The 15595-nt window shown below is 40.4% G+C and overlaps 1 protein-coding gene across 1 annotated transcript; it reads right to left on the reverse strand.

The window, feature by feature from the left end:
• Positions 1-4923: 4923 nt before the first annotated feature.
• LOC135472352 (methionine adenosyltransferase 2 subunit beta-like) lies at positions 4924-15573 on the reverse strand. Its single transcript, XM_064751820.1, has 6 exons — positions 14629-15573; positions 12368-12558; positions 10085-10199; positions 9353-9505; positions 7723-7916; positions 4924-6068 (listed from the first exon to the last, which is right to left on the reverse strand). Exons 1-6 carry the CDS (start codon positions 14915-14917, stop codon positions 5811-5813), a joined length of 1200 nt encoding a protein of 399 aa, XP_064607890.1. The 5' UTR covers positions 14918-15573; the 3' UTR covers positions 4924-5810.
• Between the last annotated feature and the right edge of the window lie 22 nt (positions 15574-15595).

A 15595-nucleotide genomic window follows, 5' to 3' on the forward strand; every position in this document is an offset into this window, starting at 1 on the left:
CAGAAACTGTACATACACAAACCCTGTGACAGGCTTTGTTGTTGTGAGATGTTGAGCGCTGACACACAGCGTAGTGTTGCCCATGATGTAACAAACTATACATATACTGTACATACACAAACCCTGTGACAGACTTTGTTGTTGTGAGATCTTGAGTGCTGACACACAGCATAGTGTTGTCCATGATGTAACAAACTATACATATACTGTACATACACAAACCCTGTGACAGACTTTGTTGTTGTGAGATGTTGAGTGCTGACACACAGGATAGTGTTGTCCATGATGTAACAAAATATACATACACTGTACATACACAAACCCTGTGACAGACATTGTTGTTGTGAGATGGTGTGTGCTGACACACAGTGTAGTGTTGTCCATGGATGTAACAAACTATACATATACTGTACATACACAAACCCTGTGACAGACTTTGTTGTTGTGAGATGGTGAGTGCTTACACACAGCATAGTGTTGTCCTTGGATGTAACAAACTATACATATACTGTATATACACAAACCCTGTGACAGACTTTGTTGTTGTGAGATGGTGTGTGCTGACACACAGTGTAGTGTTGTCCATGATGTAACAAAATATACATATACTGTACATACACAAACCCTGTGACAGACTTTGTTGTTGTGAGATGGTGTGTGCTGACACACAGTGTAGTGTTGTCCATGGATGTAACAAAATGTACATATACTGTACATACACTGTACATACACAAACCCTGTGACAGACATTGTTGTTGTGAGATGGTGTGTGCTGACACACAGCGTAGTGTTGTCCATGGATGTAACAAAATATACATATACTGTACATACACAAACCCTGTGTCAGACTTTGTTGTTGTGAGATGGTGAGTGCTGACACACAGCATAGTGTTGTCCATGATGTAACAAACTATACATATACTGTACATACACAAACCCTGTGACAGACTTTGTTGTTGTGAGATGGTGAGTGCTGACACACAGTGTAGTGTTGTCCATGGATGTAACAAAATGTACATATACTGTACATACACAAACCCTGTGACAGACTTTGTTGTTGTGAGATGGTGAGTGCTGACACACAGCATAGTGTTGTCCACGGATGTAACAAACTATACATATACTGTACATACACAAACCCTGTGACAGACTTTGTTGTTGTGAGATGGTGTGTGCTGACACACAGCGTAGTGTTGTCCATGATGTAACAAACTATACATATACTGTACATACACAAACCCTGTGACAGACTTTGTTGTTGTGAGATGGTGAGTGCTTACACACAGCATAGTGTTGTCCTTGGGTGTAACAAACTATACATATACTGTACATACACAAACCCTGTGACAGACTTTGTTGTTGTGAGATGGTGAGTGCTGACACACAGCATAGTGTTGTCCATGATGTAACAAAATATACATATACTGTACATACACAAACCCTGTGACAGACTTTGTTGTTGTGAGATGGTGAGTGCTGACACACAGCATAGTGTTGTCCACGGATGTAACAAACTATACATATACTGTACATACACAAACCCTGTGACAGACTTTGTTGTTGTGAGATGGTGTGTGCTGACACACAGCGTAGTGTTGTCCATGATGTAACAAACTATACATATACTGTACATACACAAACCCTGTGACAGACTTTGTTGTTGTGAGATGGTGAGTGCTTACACACAGCATAGTGTTGTCCTTGGATGTAACAAACTATACATATACTGTACATACACAAACCCTGTGACAGACTTTGTTGTTGTGAGATGGTGAGTGCTGACACACAGCATAGTGTTGTCCATGATGTAACAAAATATACATATACTGTACATACACAAACCCTGTGACAGACTTTGTTGTTGTGAGATGGTGTGTGCTGACACACAGTGTAGTGTTGTCCACGGATGTAACAAAATGTACATATACTGTACATACACTGTACATACACAAACCCTGTGACAGACTTTGTTGTTGTGAGATGTTGAGTGCTGACACACAGCGTAGTGTTGTCCATGGATGTAACAAAATATACATATACTGTACATACACAAACCCTGTGATAGACTTTGTTGTTGTGAGATGGTGAGTGCTGACACACAGCATAGTGTTGTCCATGATATAACAAACTATACATATACTGTACATACACAAACCCTGTGACAGACTTTGTTGTTGTGAGATGGTGTGTGCTGACACACAGTGTAGTGTTGTCCATGGATGTAACAAAATATACATATACTGTACATACACAAACCCTGTGACAGACTTTGTTGTTGTGAGATGGTGAGTGCTGACACACAGCATAGTGTTGTCCATGGATGTAACAAAATGTACATATACTGTACATACACAAACCCTGTGACAGACTTTGTTGTTGTGAGATGGTGTGTGCTGACACACAGCGTAGTGTTGTCCATGGATGTAACAAAATATACATATACTGTACATACACAAACCCTGTGACAGACTTTGTTGTTGTGAGATGGTGTGTGCTGACACACAGTGTAGTGTTGTCCATGGATGTAACAAAATATACATATACTGTACATACACAAACCCTGTGACAGACTTTGTTGTTGTGAGATGGTGAGTGCTGACACACAGCGTAGTGTTGTCCGTGATGTAACAAACTATACATATACTGTACATACACAAACCCTGTGACAGACTTTGTTGTTGTGAGATGGTGTGTGCTGACACACAGTGTAGTGTTGTCCATGGATGTAACAAAATATACATATACTGTACATACACAAACCCTGTGACAGACTTTGTTGTTGTGAGATGGTGAGTGCTGACACACAGCATAGTGTTGTCCGTGATGTAACAAAATATACATATACTGTACATACACAAACCCTGTGACAGACATTGTTGTTGTGAGATGGTGAGTGCTGACACACAGCATAGTGTTGTCCGTGATGTAACAAACTATACATATACTGTACATACACAAACCCTGTGACAGACTTTGTTGTTGTGAGATGGTGAGTGCTGACACACAGCATAGTGTTGTCCATGATGTAACAAAATATACATATACTGTACATACACAAACCCTGTGACAGACTTTGTTGTTGTGAGATGGTGAGTGCTGACACACAGCGTAGTGTTGTCCATGATGTAACAAACTATACATATACTGTACATACACAAACCCTGTGACAGACTTTGTTGTTGTGAGATGGTGAGTGCTGACACACAGCATAGTGTTGTCCATGATGTAACAAACTATACATATACTGTACATACACAAACCCTGTGACAGACTCTGTTGTTGTGAGATGGTGAGTGCTGACACACAGCATAGTGTTGTCCATGATGTAACAAACTACACATATACTGTACATACACAAACCCTGTGACAGACTCTGTTGTTGTGAGATGGTGGGTGCTGACACACAGCATAGTGTTCACACAAAATAGCTGTCAGTTTTGATCAATGTGCTGAATTTGTTCTAAATAAGTCTGAAAAAAATGCATTTTTTTTCACAAATTAATGTAACATAACTTTTGGTGCTAAACTTCACCAATTTCTCTACAAACTAACCTTGAATCTATCAAACAAACCCAGAAAAGTGCTAAACCCAGAAATGGGCAAGACGAGTAATTTAGGCAGACGTTTAGGTCAAATACAGTACTTGATGGTGAACCATTTTCAACACCTTATCCCAAACACCCGATCAAACAGTCTTCCAGCCTGTATAAGTCATTTTTGTGTCACGAGTATATTATGGCTCTTAGAAGTCTTCTGGATCTTGGTTCTGTTGGTTCAGCCTACTTGAGAGTTTCTCATTTGTAGCTAATAGACTTGTCAGTAACACAGTACAGAGTAAAAGTTCCTTTGTTGACAAACTTTATTTTACTTTTTTTTTTCTTATGTACACTGTATTTTAAGCATTAAGACAGTAGTAGGTACTCAGTGTTCGGTCTACATGTCCTGGTACAAATCAAACAGATTTCCTGTTATTAGGACACTGCTTACATTGGCACTACCAGTAGAGAATATTCTCTGAACATGGCTTACACTGGCACTACCAGCAGAGAATTTTCTCTGAACCTGGCTTACACCAGCACTACCAGTAGAGAATATTCTCTGAACCTGACTTACACTGGCAGTACCAGAAGAAAATATTCTCTGAACCTGGCTTACACTGGCAGTACCAGAAGAAAATATTCTCTGAACCTGGCTTTTAATACAGTGCCACTACCAGCAGAGAATTTTCTCTGAACCTGGCTTACACCAGCACTACCAGTAGAGAATATTCTCTGAACCTGGCTTACACCAGCACTACCAGCAGAGAATATTCTCTGAACCTGGCTTACACTGGCACTACCAGCAGTGAATATTCTCTGAACCTGGCTTACACCAGCACTACCAGTAGAGAATATTCTCTGAACCTGGCTTACACTGGCAGTACCAGAAGAAAATATTCTCTGAACCTGGCTTTTAATACAGTGCCACTACCAGTAGAGAATTTTCTCTGACCCTGGATTACGCTGGCACTACCAGTAGAGAATATTCTCTGAACATGGCTTACACCGGCACTACCAGCAGAGAATTTTCTCTGAACCTGGCTTACACCAGCACTACCAGTAGAGAATATTCTCTGAACCTGGCTTACACTGGCAGTACCAGAAGAAAATATTCTCTGAACCTGGCTTACACTGGCAGTACCAGAAGAAAATATTCTCTGAACCTGGCTTTTAATACAGTGCCACTACCAGCAGAGAATTTTCTCTGAACCTGGCTTACACCAGCACTACCAGCAGAGAATTTTCTCTGAACCTGGCTTACACCAGCACTACCAGAAGAGAATATTCTCTGAACCTGGCTTACACCAGCACTACCAGTAGAGAATATTCTCTGAACCTGGCTTACACTGGCAGTACCAGAAGAAAATATTCTCTGAACCTGGCTTTTAATACAGTGCCACTACCAGTAGAGAATTTTCTCTGACCCTGGATTACGCTGGCACTACCAGTAGAGAATATTCTCTGAACATGGCTTACACTGGCACTACCAGCAAAGAATTTTCTCTGACCCTGGTTTACAGTGGCACTACAAGTAGAGAATTTTCTCTGACCCTGGTTTACACTGGCACTACAAGCATAGAATTTCCTCTGACTCTGGTTTACACTGGCACTACAAGTAGAGAACTTTCTCTGACCCTAGTTTACAGTGACACTACAAGAAGAGAACTTTCTCTGATCATGGTTTACACTGGCACTACAAGTAGAGAACTTTCTCTGACCCTGGTTTACGTTGGCACTACAAGAAGAGAATTTCCTCTGAACCTGGCTTACATCAGCCATAGCAATAGAGAATTTTCTCTGAATCTGGCTTACATTAGCACTACCATGACAGAACATTCTCTGAACCTGGCATAAATCATCCATAACTGTAGAGAATTTCTCAGTACCTGGCTTACGTTTGGTGCTAGCAGTAGAGAATATTCTCTGAATCTGGATTACATTGTAATATGGAGCCAGTTTACAGTAACACCAGAACGAGTGAATTTTCATCAAAAATATACATTAATTATGTACCCACCACATGTTATTGGCGTCCGTTTCACTAAATACATGTACCTGTCTCTCACAAATATACTTATACAGAACAAAAATCTGTATGACATATGCCTGTGGCAGACAACTGGTGCTAGGAATTTGTACACCTATGTATATGTTATGGGTCACATTTTACGTCTGTCAACATGTATTTGGAAGAAATTCTATATTGCAATACATACATTCTCTTATACATAAAAATAATACTTAACAACCATGAACAAAAATATTTATGCTCTATTGTGTTTTAAAGAAGGGCTGAAGAATACCCTTAATACATTTGCTAAAAGGTGTCCTTCTGCCAATTCCCATGGCTTCCAGTCTTGAACAATCCAACTTAGCATTATAAGGCCTAATGCTGCCACCTGAAGGCTGGTTATCTCCCTTGATGTGCTCAGTGGGCAGGTCAAAAGCCTTTGCCATGGCAACAGCCATATCGTATTTTGTCATTTCCTCATCTCCGCTCCAATGGAAAATTCCTTTCACTGAAGGATCCTTTAAACAGCAAAATATAAACTGGTATAAGTCTGGATGGTTTTTGGTATGACAACATAAATTATTTTGATAACAAATCATGATGCCGGCCACTGCCCCCCAAAAAAACAAACAAAAAAAAAAAAAAAAACATGCAACACAGGTGGATGTGAGGCTAAGACTTAACTCAGATGAGAGGCCTAACCATTTCTTAGTATTAAGAATTTACTGACATCAAAAACATTGTGCACCAACCCATGTGCAGTGGAGCACACATAATGTTCACAGAGAACAGTATAAAGATAGTGCAGGATACATTTTTCTATTTATATTCTTCTACTGTGTTTCAAAGAAGAAGAGCTTGGCATACCTCTCTCTGTGTACTTCTACTGTGTTTCAAAGAAGAAGAGCTTGGCATACCTCTCTCTGTGTACTTCTACTGTGTTTCATAGAAGAAGTGCTTGGCATACCTCTCTCTGTGTACTTCTACTGTGTTTCAAAGAAGAAGAGCTTGGCATACCTCTCTCTGTGTACTTCTACTGTGTTTCAAAGAAGAAGAGCTTGGCATACCTCTCTCTGTGTACTTCTACTGTGTTTCATAGAAGAAGAGCTTGACATACCTCTCTCTGTGTACTTCTACTGTGTTTCATAGAAGAAGAGCTTGGCATACCTCTCTCTGTGTACTTCTACTATGTTTCATAGAAGAAGAGCTTGGCATACCTCTCTCTGTGTACTTCTACTGTGTTTCAAAGAAGAAGAGCTTAGCATACCTCTCTCTGTGTACTTCTACCGTGTTTCAAAGAAAAGCTTAGCATACCTCTCTCTGCATACTTCTACTGTGTTTCAAAGAAGAGCTTGGCATACCTGTCTCTGCGTAGTTCTACTGTGTTTCATAGAAGAAGAGCTTGGCATACCTCTCTCTGTGTACTACTGTGTTTCATACAAGAAGAGCTTGGTATACCTCTCTCTGTGTACTTCTACTGTGTTTCATAGAAGAAGAGCTTGACATACCTCTCTCTGTGTACTTCTACTGTGTTTCAAAGAAGAGCTTGGCATACCTGTCTCTGTGTACTTCTACTGTGTTTCAAAGAAGAGCTTGGTACACCAGTGTTTCTCTCTTTTTATGTACTTCTTCTATTGTCTTTTTAGAAGATGAGCTTGGCATACTTCTCCCTATTTATGGTCTCCTATAGTTTTTGAGAAGGATGGCATACGTCTCACTATTTATGTACTTTTTCTATTGTTTTTTTTTTTTAGAAGAAGAGTGTGGCATACTTCTCCCTATTTATGGTCTCCTATAGTTTTTGAAAAGGATGGCATACGTCTCACTATTTATGTACTTTTTCTGTTGTTTTTTTTTTAAGAAGAAGAGTGTGGCATACTTCTCCCTATTTATGGTCTCCTATAGTTTTTGAAAAGGATGGCATACGTCTCACTATTTATGTACTTTTTCTATGTTTTTTTTTTTTAGAAGAAGAGTGTGGCATACTTCTCCCTATTTATGGTCTCCTATAGTTTTTGAGAAGGATGGCATACGTCTCACTATTTATGTACTTTTCCTAAGGCATACTTCTCCCTATTTGTGTACTTCTTTTATTGTTTTTTTTTTTTTATTTGAAGAAGAGTGTGGCATACTCCCTATATATGAACTTCTGCCATGATCCAATGAGCTCACCTTGAGTCTGGCTTCTGCTAACTTTAGTATCACATGTGCGACGTCCTCACAAAGTGTGGGGTAGCGCCTCTCATAGTCAGACATGACACAGCTGTTACCCATGTCCAGGACCTTCTTAAACAGCACTGTCACGGCACTCTCCTCCACGAACGTCACCTCTCCATACAAGATAGGCACTCTTAACACACCAAAGTCTACAAGAGAAAAATTCGGACAGAAAGAGATTTATTACACCTGGTATTATGAAATATCCAGTTGTGATGGCACCATCAAGCACCAACAACTATATTAGAGTGAGTGAGTGAGTGCTTGGGGTTTAACGTCGTACTCAACAATTTTTCAGTCATATGACGACGAAGGAATCTTTAGGGTGCATGTACGTGTAACGTGCCTCCTTGTAGCAGGACGGATTTCCACCCCTCTTTTATTTAGTGCTGCTTCACTGAGACGACTTACCGAAGGCAAGAAAGCGCCCCACCCGAGCCATTATACTGATACGGGTCAACCAGTCGTTGCACTATCCCCTTCATGCTGAATGCCAAGCGAGGAAGTTACAACTTCCTCTTTTAAAGTCTTAGGTGTGACTCGATCAAGGATTGATCCTGTATCTACCCGTCCCGAAGCGGATGCTCTACCAACTGTGCTATCCGGGCCAGTCAACTATATTAGAAAAAGTCAGTATAAATTTTCAATCTTTCTCATGCCTCCTGTGTGTGGAAAGAGCTTTACAGTAATTTTATTATCTAAATTTTGTTGGAATCAAAAAATTGTCAAGTTAATTGTTGCAGGAAGCTTATGTATCTCGTGTGAAACCTGTTTTAAAACCAAAACCTATATCTACCTCTTTCTGTGTCATATAGCACTGATTGTGCCATATGATGAAGATATGGAACACAATGATATAAACAATACGACTGCCAGTTCGTAACTGCCATTAGATTCAACCTCAAAGCAAATTTGCTTAACAATTTATCAGTCATGGAGAGCAAGGCGTCGTTAGGTGAGCATACACGCATGGAATATATCTTCTTGTGAAAGATTCCATGCTGCCAAAGTGCTGCTGTCACTGAAGTATCATGCCGAAGACACCAGATATGACATCCCCCCCAGTCACATTATGCTGACACCAGGCCAACCAGTCCTTTTTCTTTGCTGTGACCTCTCAGTGCAGGGCACCAAACAAAGGATGAGCGATGTAGTGCTTGGGGTTTAATGTGGTACTTAACAATTTTTCAGTCACATGACAATGAAGGAATCCTTAGAGTGTATGAAACATGCCTCCTAGTTGCAGGACGGATTTCCACCCCCCTTTTATCCAGTGTTGCTTCACTAAGACAACTTACCAAAGGCAAGTAAGTCACCCGGCCCAAGTCATTATACTAATACAGGTCAACCAGTCGTTGCACTATCCCCTTAATGCTGAACGCCAAGCGAGGAGGTCACAACTTCCTCCTTTTTTATTAAGGTGACCCGAGCTAGGTTTGACCCTGGATCTACTGCCCTTGAAGAAGACGCTGTACCAACTGTGCTATCGGGGCTGGTACATCATTTTTAAAGTTTTTCGTATGACCCGATCCGGGTTTGTGGAATGCTTGTCCAGGACAACATCATGTACTTTGATGAGAAATACCTGGATTGACTTTTAAGGTGATCTGTTCTCCCTCCAGTTTACTCTTGCCATACTTGTTCAGGGGATTGGGTGTAGCATCAGTACTGTAAGGCGGAGATTTTCCATCAAATACGTAGTCTGTACTGAGGTACAATACCCACGCTCCACAGTCCACTGAAAACGTGTCAGTCATACAGCAAAGGAATTAGACATCAACCTGCCACTCGAGAATTTCTCGAAACATCAGGAAAGCATTCGAATACTTCTTCGAATGGAGAAGAAGATCGAACTATTAAAATTTTAATGGACTTTCCCAACTCAGAGAACTTTAGTATCATACTAAAGTTATCTTTACAGTACAAAATAATTCTACATGGACAATAAAAAAAAAATGCGTTAACTACAGGTATCGTTTCACTTGCGTTCAAAATTCTGAACTTAGAGACGCATTCTTTGATTCATATACAAGTGTTTCTACTGTGGAAATTATGCTATCAAAATACTGTATGTACATTACCAAAAGTAGCAGAAATACATGTGCATGTGCTAAAAAAAATGCCTCAGCTCTGGACCTTGGATTAAAGTTTAAACTTTGGTGAATATATTTTTGATTACACTTTTTAGTGTGTGTCAGCATGATGAGGATTTTTGCTTCCTTTTTTTAAATATCATGTGAGGACATGGACAGTTAGAAAGCTGTCAGTGTTAATATATTTGACATGACCATATTATGGGATATATCTTGTGCTATACCTGAAGCTTGACAGAGGATCTGAGTGCCAGAGACATTGAGGGACCAGGCCTCATCTGTGCGGTTCTCCACAATGTCTGGTCGTCTTTCTGCAGCACAGTGCACCACAACATCAGGCTACAACAAAAACCTCGAACATCACACAGTTTACCACAATGTCTGGCTGCACAGTGTGCCATAATGTCTGGCTGCAACACAAACTTCCAATATCACACAATGTACCACAATGTCTGGATACAATAAAAACCTTCATTATCACACAGTGTACCACAATTTCTGGCTGTACAGTGTACCATAATGTCTGGCTATAACACAAACCTCGAATATCACAGTTTACTACAATGTCTGGCTAAAACACAAACCTCGCATATCACACAGGCTACCACAATATCTGAGTGCAACACAAACCTCTAATATTACACAGTGTACCATAATGTCTGACTGCGACACAAACCTCAAATATCACACAGTCTACAACAATGTCTGGCTGCAACACAAACCTCAAATATCACACAGTGTACCATAATGTCTGGCTACAACACAAACCTCAAATATCACACAGTGTACCACAATGTCTGGCTACAACACAAACCTCAAATACCAAACAGTCTACCACAATGTCTGGCTGCAACACAAACCTCAAATTTAACACAGTGTACAACAACGTCTGGCTACAACACAAACCTCAAATATCAAACAGTCTACCACAATGTCTGGCTACAACATAAGCCTTGAATATTATACAGTCTACCACAATGTCTGGCTGCAACACAAACCTCAAATATCATACAGTGTACCACAACATTTGGCTACAACACAAGCCTCAAACATCACACAAGTGTACCACAACATTTGGCTACAACACAAATCTCAAATATCACACAAGTGTACCACAACATTTGGCTACAACACAAACCTCAAATATCACAGAGTGTACCACAACATCTGGCTACAAACACAAACCTCAAATATCACACAGTGTACCACAATGTCTGGCTGCAACACAAACCTCAAATATCACACAGTGTACCATAATGTCTGACTACAACACAGCCTAACAAATACTTATTTATTTATTTGATTGGTGTTTTACACCGTACTCAAGAATATTTCACTTATACGACGGCAGCCAGCATTATGGTGGGTGGAAACCAGGCAGTGTCCGGGGGAAACCTGCAGGTTGCTGAGAGACCTTCCCACTTATGGCCGGAGAGGAAGCCAGCATGAGCTGGACTTGAACTAACAGCGACCGTATTGGTGAGAGGATCCTGGGTCATTACGCTGCGCTAGCGCGCTAACCAAATGAGCCACGGAGGCCCCCCAACAACCTCACAAGTAACACAGTGTACCATAACGTATGGCTGCAACACAAACCTCATGTCACACAATGTATGATTTATTTATTTGATGGGTGTTTTACCCCTTACTTAAAAATATTTCCCTTAATCGACGTCGGCCAGCATTATGGTGGGAGAAAACCAAGCAGAACCCTGGGAAACCCAACACCATCTGCAGGTTCTTGCAACACCATCTGCAGGTTCTTGCCACACCATCCCACTTACAGCACTGTGTACCACAACGTCTGCTTACAACAGCTCTGGCTAATTTCTAACATGTATTTAAAAGAGAAAGTCGCAGTAAGACAACAACATCTGATCTGTGATAAAAAAAAAAGACAGACAAAAACTTACACTAACTTAATCTACAAAAAAAAACAACATGTCCGCTTTGAAATTCTTGTTCTTTAGTTCAGTATGATGTGGCGTTCACCCTTAATCATTCATTCTTAGTTCATTTGAGTAGTATCAATGAGGCTTTTCCAGCTACAATGTATTGTCAAATTATTAAGGTTGACAGTTTCATGCAAGCCCTCTGTACCGCCATCTGGCTGACTGATAATACTATGAACCATGAGATTTCCTGAATGGTACTGAATGGTACTGAATGGTACTGAATGCCCTACTGAAATCATTTCACTTACTGCACTGAACCTCCTGTTTAGTGTTTTTTCAAGGGGAACACTTGATTCCGAGGAATTCATCCAGCTTTCAGGACCACTGTTTTCCCTTTTTTTTGTGGAAGTTTGATTCATTTCAAGCCAAAACTTCAAAACTGTTGGCATCGGAAGTACCACTTTAAGGCCTTTGTGCTGCTGAAGTTTATTTTCACAGACCAAACTTAACTGTACAAGAAATGTAATCATCTACAAATAACATAAATTCAATGCCTAATCCTTACCTCATGTGTACAAGTATAAATCTGTGACGTGTCAATCTGATCATTACCTTTATCTCTTCGAAGATTTTCTTCACAGCCTGTTCATCTGTCAGATCGACTTTACGGAGGTTTGCTGTCGCTCTGCTGAAGGCTAAGCCAGTTACCTCCCATGTCGGGTCATTATCAAACTCTTTAGTCACTGCTCTACCCAGCAAGCCGGAAGCTCCAGTTATGATGACTTTCTTCACCATTGCTACAACTGAAAAAATCACCAGTGGTTCGCATCAGTCGGCTGGTATCTGTTTACATCCACTCCACGTTCAAAACCTACAGCTCACTTTGATCATATCAGGAGAGCTAGCATAATATTTTTACCAGTCTCATAATATTTTTAATGCTGTCGTACACGTGGAGTTGGAGACACTAGATACGACAGTCCACAGCCACATATTTGATTTTTCACATGCATACTAGCTGAAAACAGATGCGTGCATTCAAAACTGTTAAGAGGGGTGATTTACAATGGCATGCAGAAATCCAGCTTTAAGTGAATATAACAAGGCAAAAGTACCTATGGGGATTGCTGAAGTAAGTATTCTTTTGTACAAGTGTACTTAAAATCATTTCTGAAAAGCTGACCTACCTTTAAACATTTTAAATGCACGGCACTATGAATGCCACCAGTCAAGCTGTTACAAGCAGTACACTAATATGGCAGCCGCACCATTCTCCGTATATGTACACGTAGCTCTCCTACAGATATGTTAATGGCCAGTGCGGTACAAAATGAGAGCTAGCTATACTTGGCTGATGCAATACAGCTGCAACACAGCCAAAATGCAAAACCTTGCAATATGGCAGATTTCAGTTGAACAGGGGAAACCTCGCATGGAGAAGATATTTTAGAAGCATATCCAAGTGTTGGTGGATATAGCTATACCTTGAAAGACGGCGCAAGAAATGGCTCTATTGAAATCAGGCCATTTTACTGAGCAAGCTGTAGTTGCCTTGACAATTTGTAGAGGGATATGCGACAAAAATTACAATTTAAATGTCGCCATGCTAATGAGTATCCATTCACACATCGACCTTATGTTTTCCCCTGTCAATATACTGCAAGCACATGGTCAATCCGTTACTTCCAGGCCACATGGGCCAGAGACTCTTTAAGTATGTATGCTTGGAGTTTTATATAGTGAGACCATTTTACTATAATACTTGAAGTGAGCCACTGTACTGCTAGTCTTGAGATGCATGACAAGGGTAAGTAACAAGTAACAATTTTTTAAAATGAAACTCCGCTCTGACATTAGTTTGGGCCCATCACTGGCCAAACAAAATTTGACCACGCATAACATCTGAGCAATCTCCAACTATAAGATACTTATAAGTCCTTGGCACAGCTAGTTGTCAATCACACTGCTCTTCCACAAACCCATTGTTGTGTGAATGGTTCCAGGGGCACTTTTGACCAACTACGGTCACTAAGGCGCCATGAACAATGACAGTGGGAGGAATCTAGAAATTCCCTGTCAAAGGCCAGGATTGACATTGCAACTTGTGTGCCAGCAGATGGGACAGGGAGTTGCACACCTAGGTGAACTGCAAGGCCTTAAACTTGAGCAAAAATGTTATCAGCAAGCCTCTCATATTATTGTACAAGATTGTGGAAATTTCTTTTGTGAAAATAATCCATTAATACTGTTTAATATAGATACCTGCAATTATCCAATGTAATATAACCTCATGCATTGTGGAGGAGAGTGGGTGGGGGCTACCAAATACTAACTTTAATGTGGTCAAAAAGTTTGATTTTACAGACAGAATATATATCTCGCATTGTGGGGTCTATCGGCTCAATAACACCATTAGAAGTTGCCCGAAACCCACATATTTTAGCTGCACTAGTTTGCTAAGCCCCCCCCCCCCCCACCAACTAAACCTGCATGCATGAACTCCTGAAATGCCAATTCAGTTTTTATTAGCTAGAGGTTGAGCTAACATCCCTTTAAATTCGAGTAACGCCAATACGGCCAAGTTTGTAACGATTCAAACGTTTTTATTTGACAGATCAAAGGTTTGGTATCAAAATAAACCATTCTGTGAGTTACGTGATGCCGTTTGTGTTGAGTGCCCCTGTGGCGGCGATGTTGTTGTTGCACAAGCTCTAATGACGCGGAAGACTACACCGTAAGATGGAAAATTGGATACCAGCTATCTTAGCTAGTACTTCGAGTGCTCTAAAGTAGGACTCTAATAGCCATATGCCCACTTATAGATCAAGCCGCTTTGGATACATTATCACGGCAGTGACCTAAAGAGACTGTACCTTCACGATGGCATGTGCTCTTCAATTTAGCAGAATGAACGATGGGAGATAACTCTGTACCATTTAACTCCGTACGACTTCGACACCAAATCAATATGTGCATATGCATCCATACCGCACTGAGTAGCCTTAGTACACAAAAAAGAAAGCATAAAAATGATGTTCCTGTACAAGAGTGTACAAGGTAATTTGCAAAGTTGGTCATCAATACATATTTTGATTTCCCCGAGGAGAAAAGGTCATCTGAAAATAACTTTTGGATGATTTGTATTGGGACCATCTCTTGCATAATAATGTACTAATAATTATAATAATTTGTATGTAAATTGCGACAATTTATGAATATGCTTAAAATACAAAAATTATTTAAGTTCTGTTTTTTTACATTTACGAGGATCAAATTCGAGCACAAATAAATTAGATATACACCACACGTTAACGAGGTGGCTTCTTTTGCGTAATTGTGAGTAGAGTCCAGGTTGACTTGCAGTTACCAGTTTGCCAACAAAACACCATTGCAAAAGCAGGAATGAGAAACCAGCTACAACGCCCTGGTCTGAATTAATTTATGTGGTTCTCCATTTAACACATAATTACTTATTTATTGGATTGGTGTTTTATACCGCAAAGAACATTTCACGTGTATGAGGGTGGCCAGGATTATGGAGAGAGGAAGCCGGGCAGAGCCCAGGCGAAACCCACAACCACCCACAAGTCGCAAACAGACCATGCTACGTACGGCTGGAGAGGAAGCCAACATGAGCTGGACTTGAACTCACAATGACCACATTGGGGAGAGGCTCCTGGGTCACTGTGCCACGCTGGCATGCTAACCTCCTTGGCCATGGAGGCCCCCAGCACATTATGATAACATGATGTATACCAAGAGGTGGTCCAAAATATCTACCATACAAATATTTTTTTCAAATATCTTTTTCTCCAAAAAAAAAACAAACGAAAATGTTAA

This window comes from Liolophura sinensis, chromosome 8 (assembly GCF_032854445.1).
Source record: "Liolophura sinensis isolate JHLJ2023 chromosome 8, CUHK_Ljap_v2, whole genome shotgun sequence".
NCBI classification, from domain to species: Eukaryota; Metazoa; Mollusca; class Polyplacophora; order Chitonida; family Chitonidae; genus Liolophura; species Liolophura sinensis.

What these genes read in the sequence shown, in the direction of transcription:
- LOC135472352 (XM_064751820.1), bottom strand. Translation starts at nt 14,917, where the DNA reads ATGCAAGAGATGGTCCCAATACAAATCATCCAAAAGTTATTTTCAGAT. An exon ending in GATCCTCTGTCAAGCTTCAG is followed by an intron (nt 9,506 to 10,084) that starts GTATAGCACAAG and finishes ACACGTTTTCAG; the next exon opens with TGGACTGTGGAGCGTGGGTA. An exon ending in CACCTTAAAAGTCAATCCAG is followed by an intron (nt 7,917 to 9,352) that starts GTATTTCTCATC and finishes TTTCTCTTGTAG; the next exon opens with ACTTTGGTGTGTTAAGAGTG.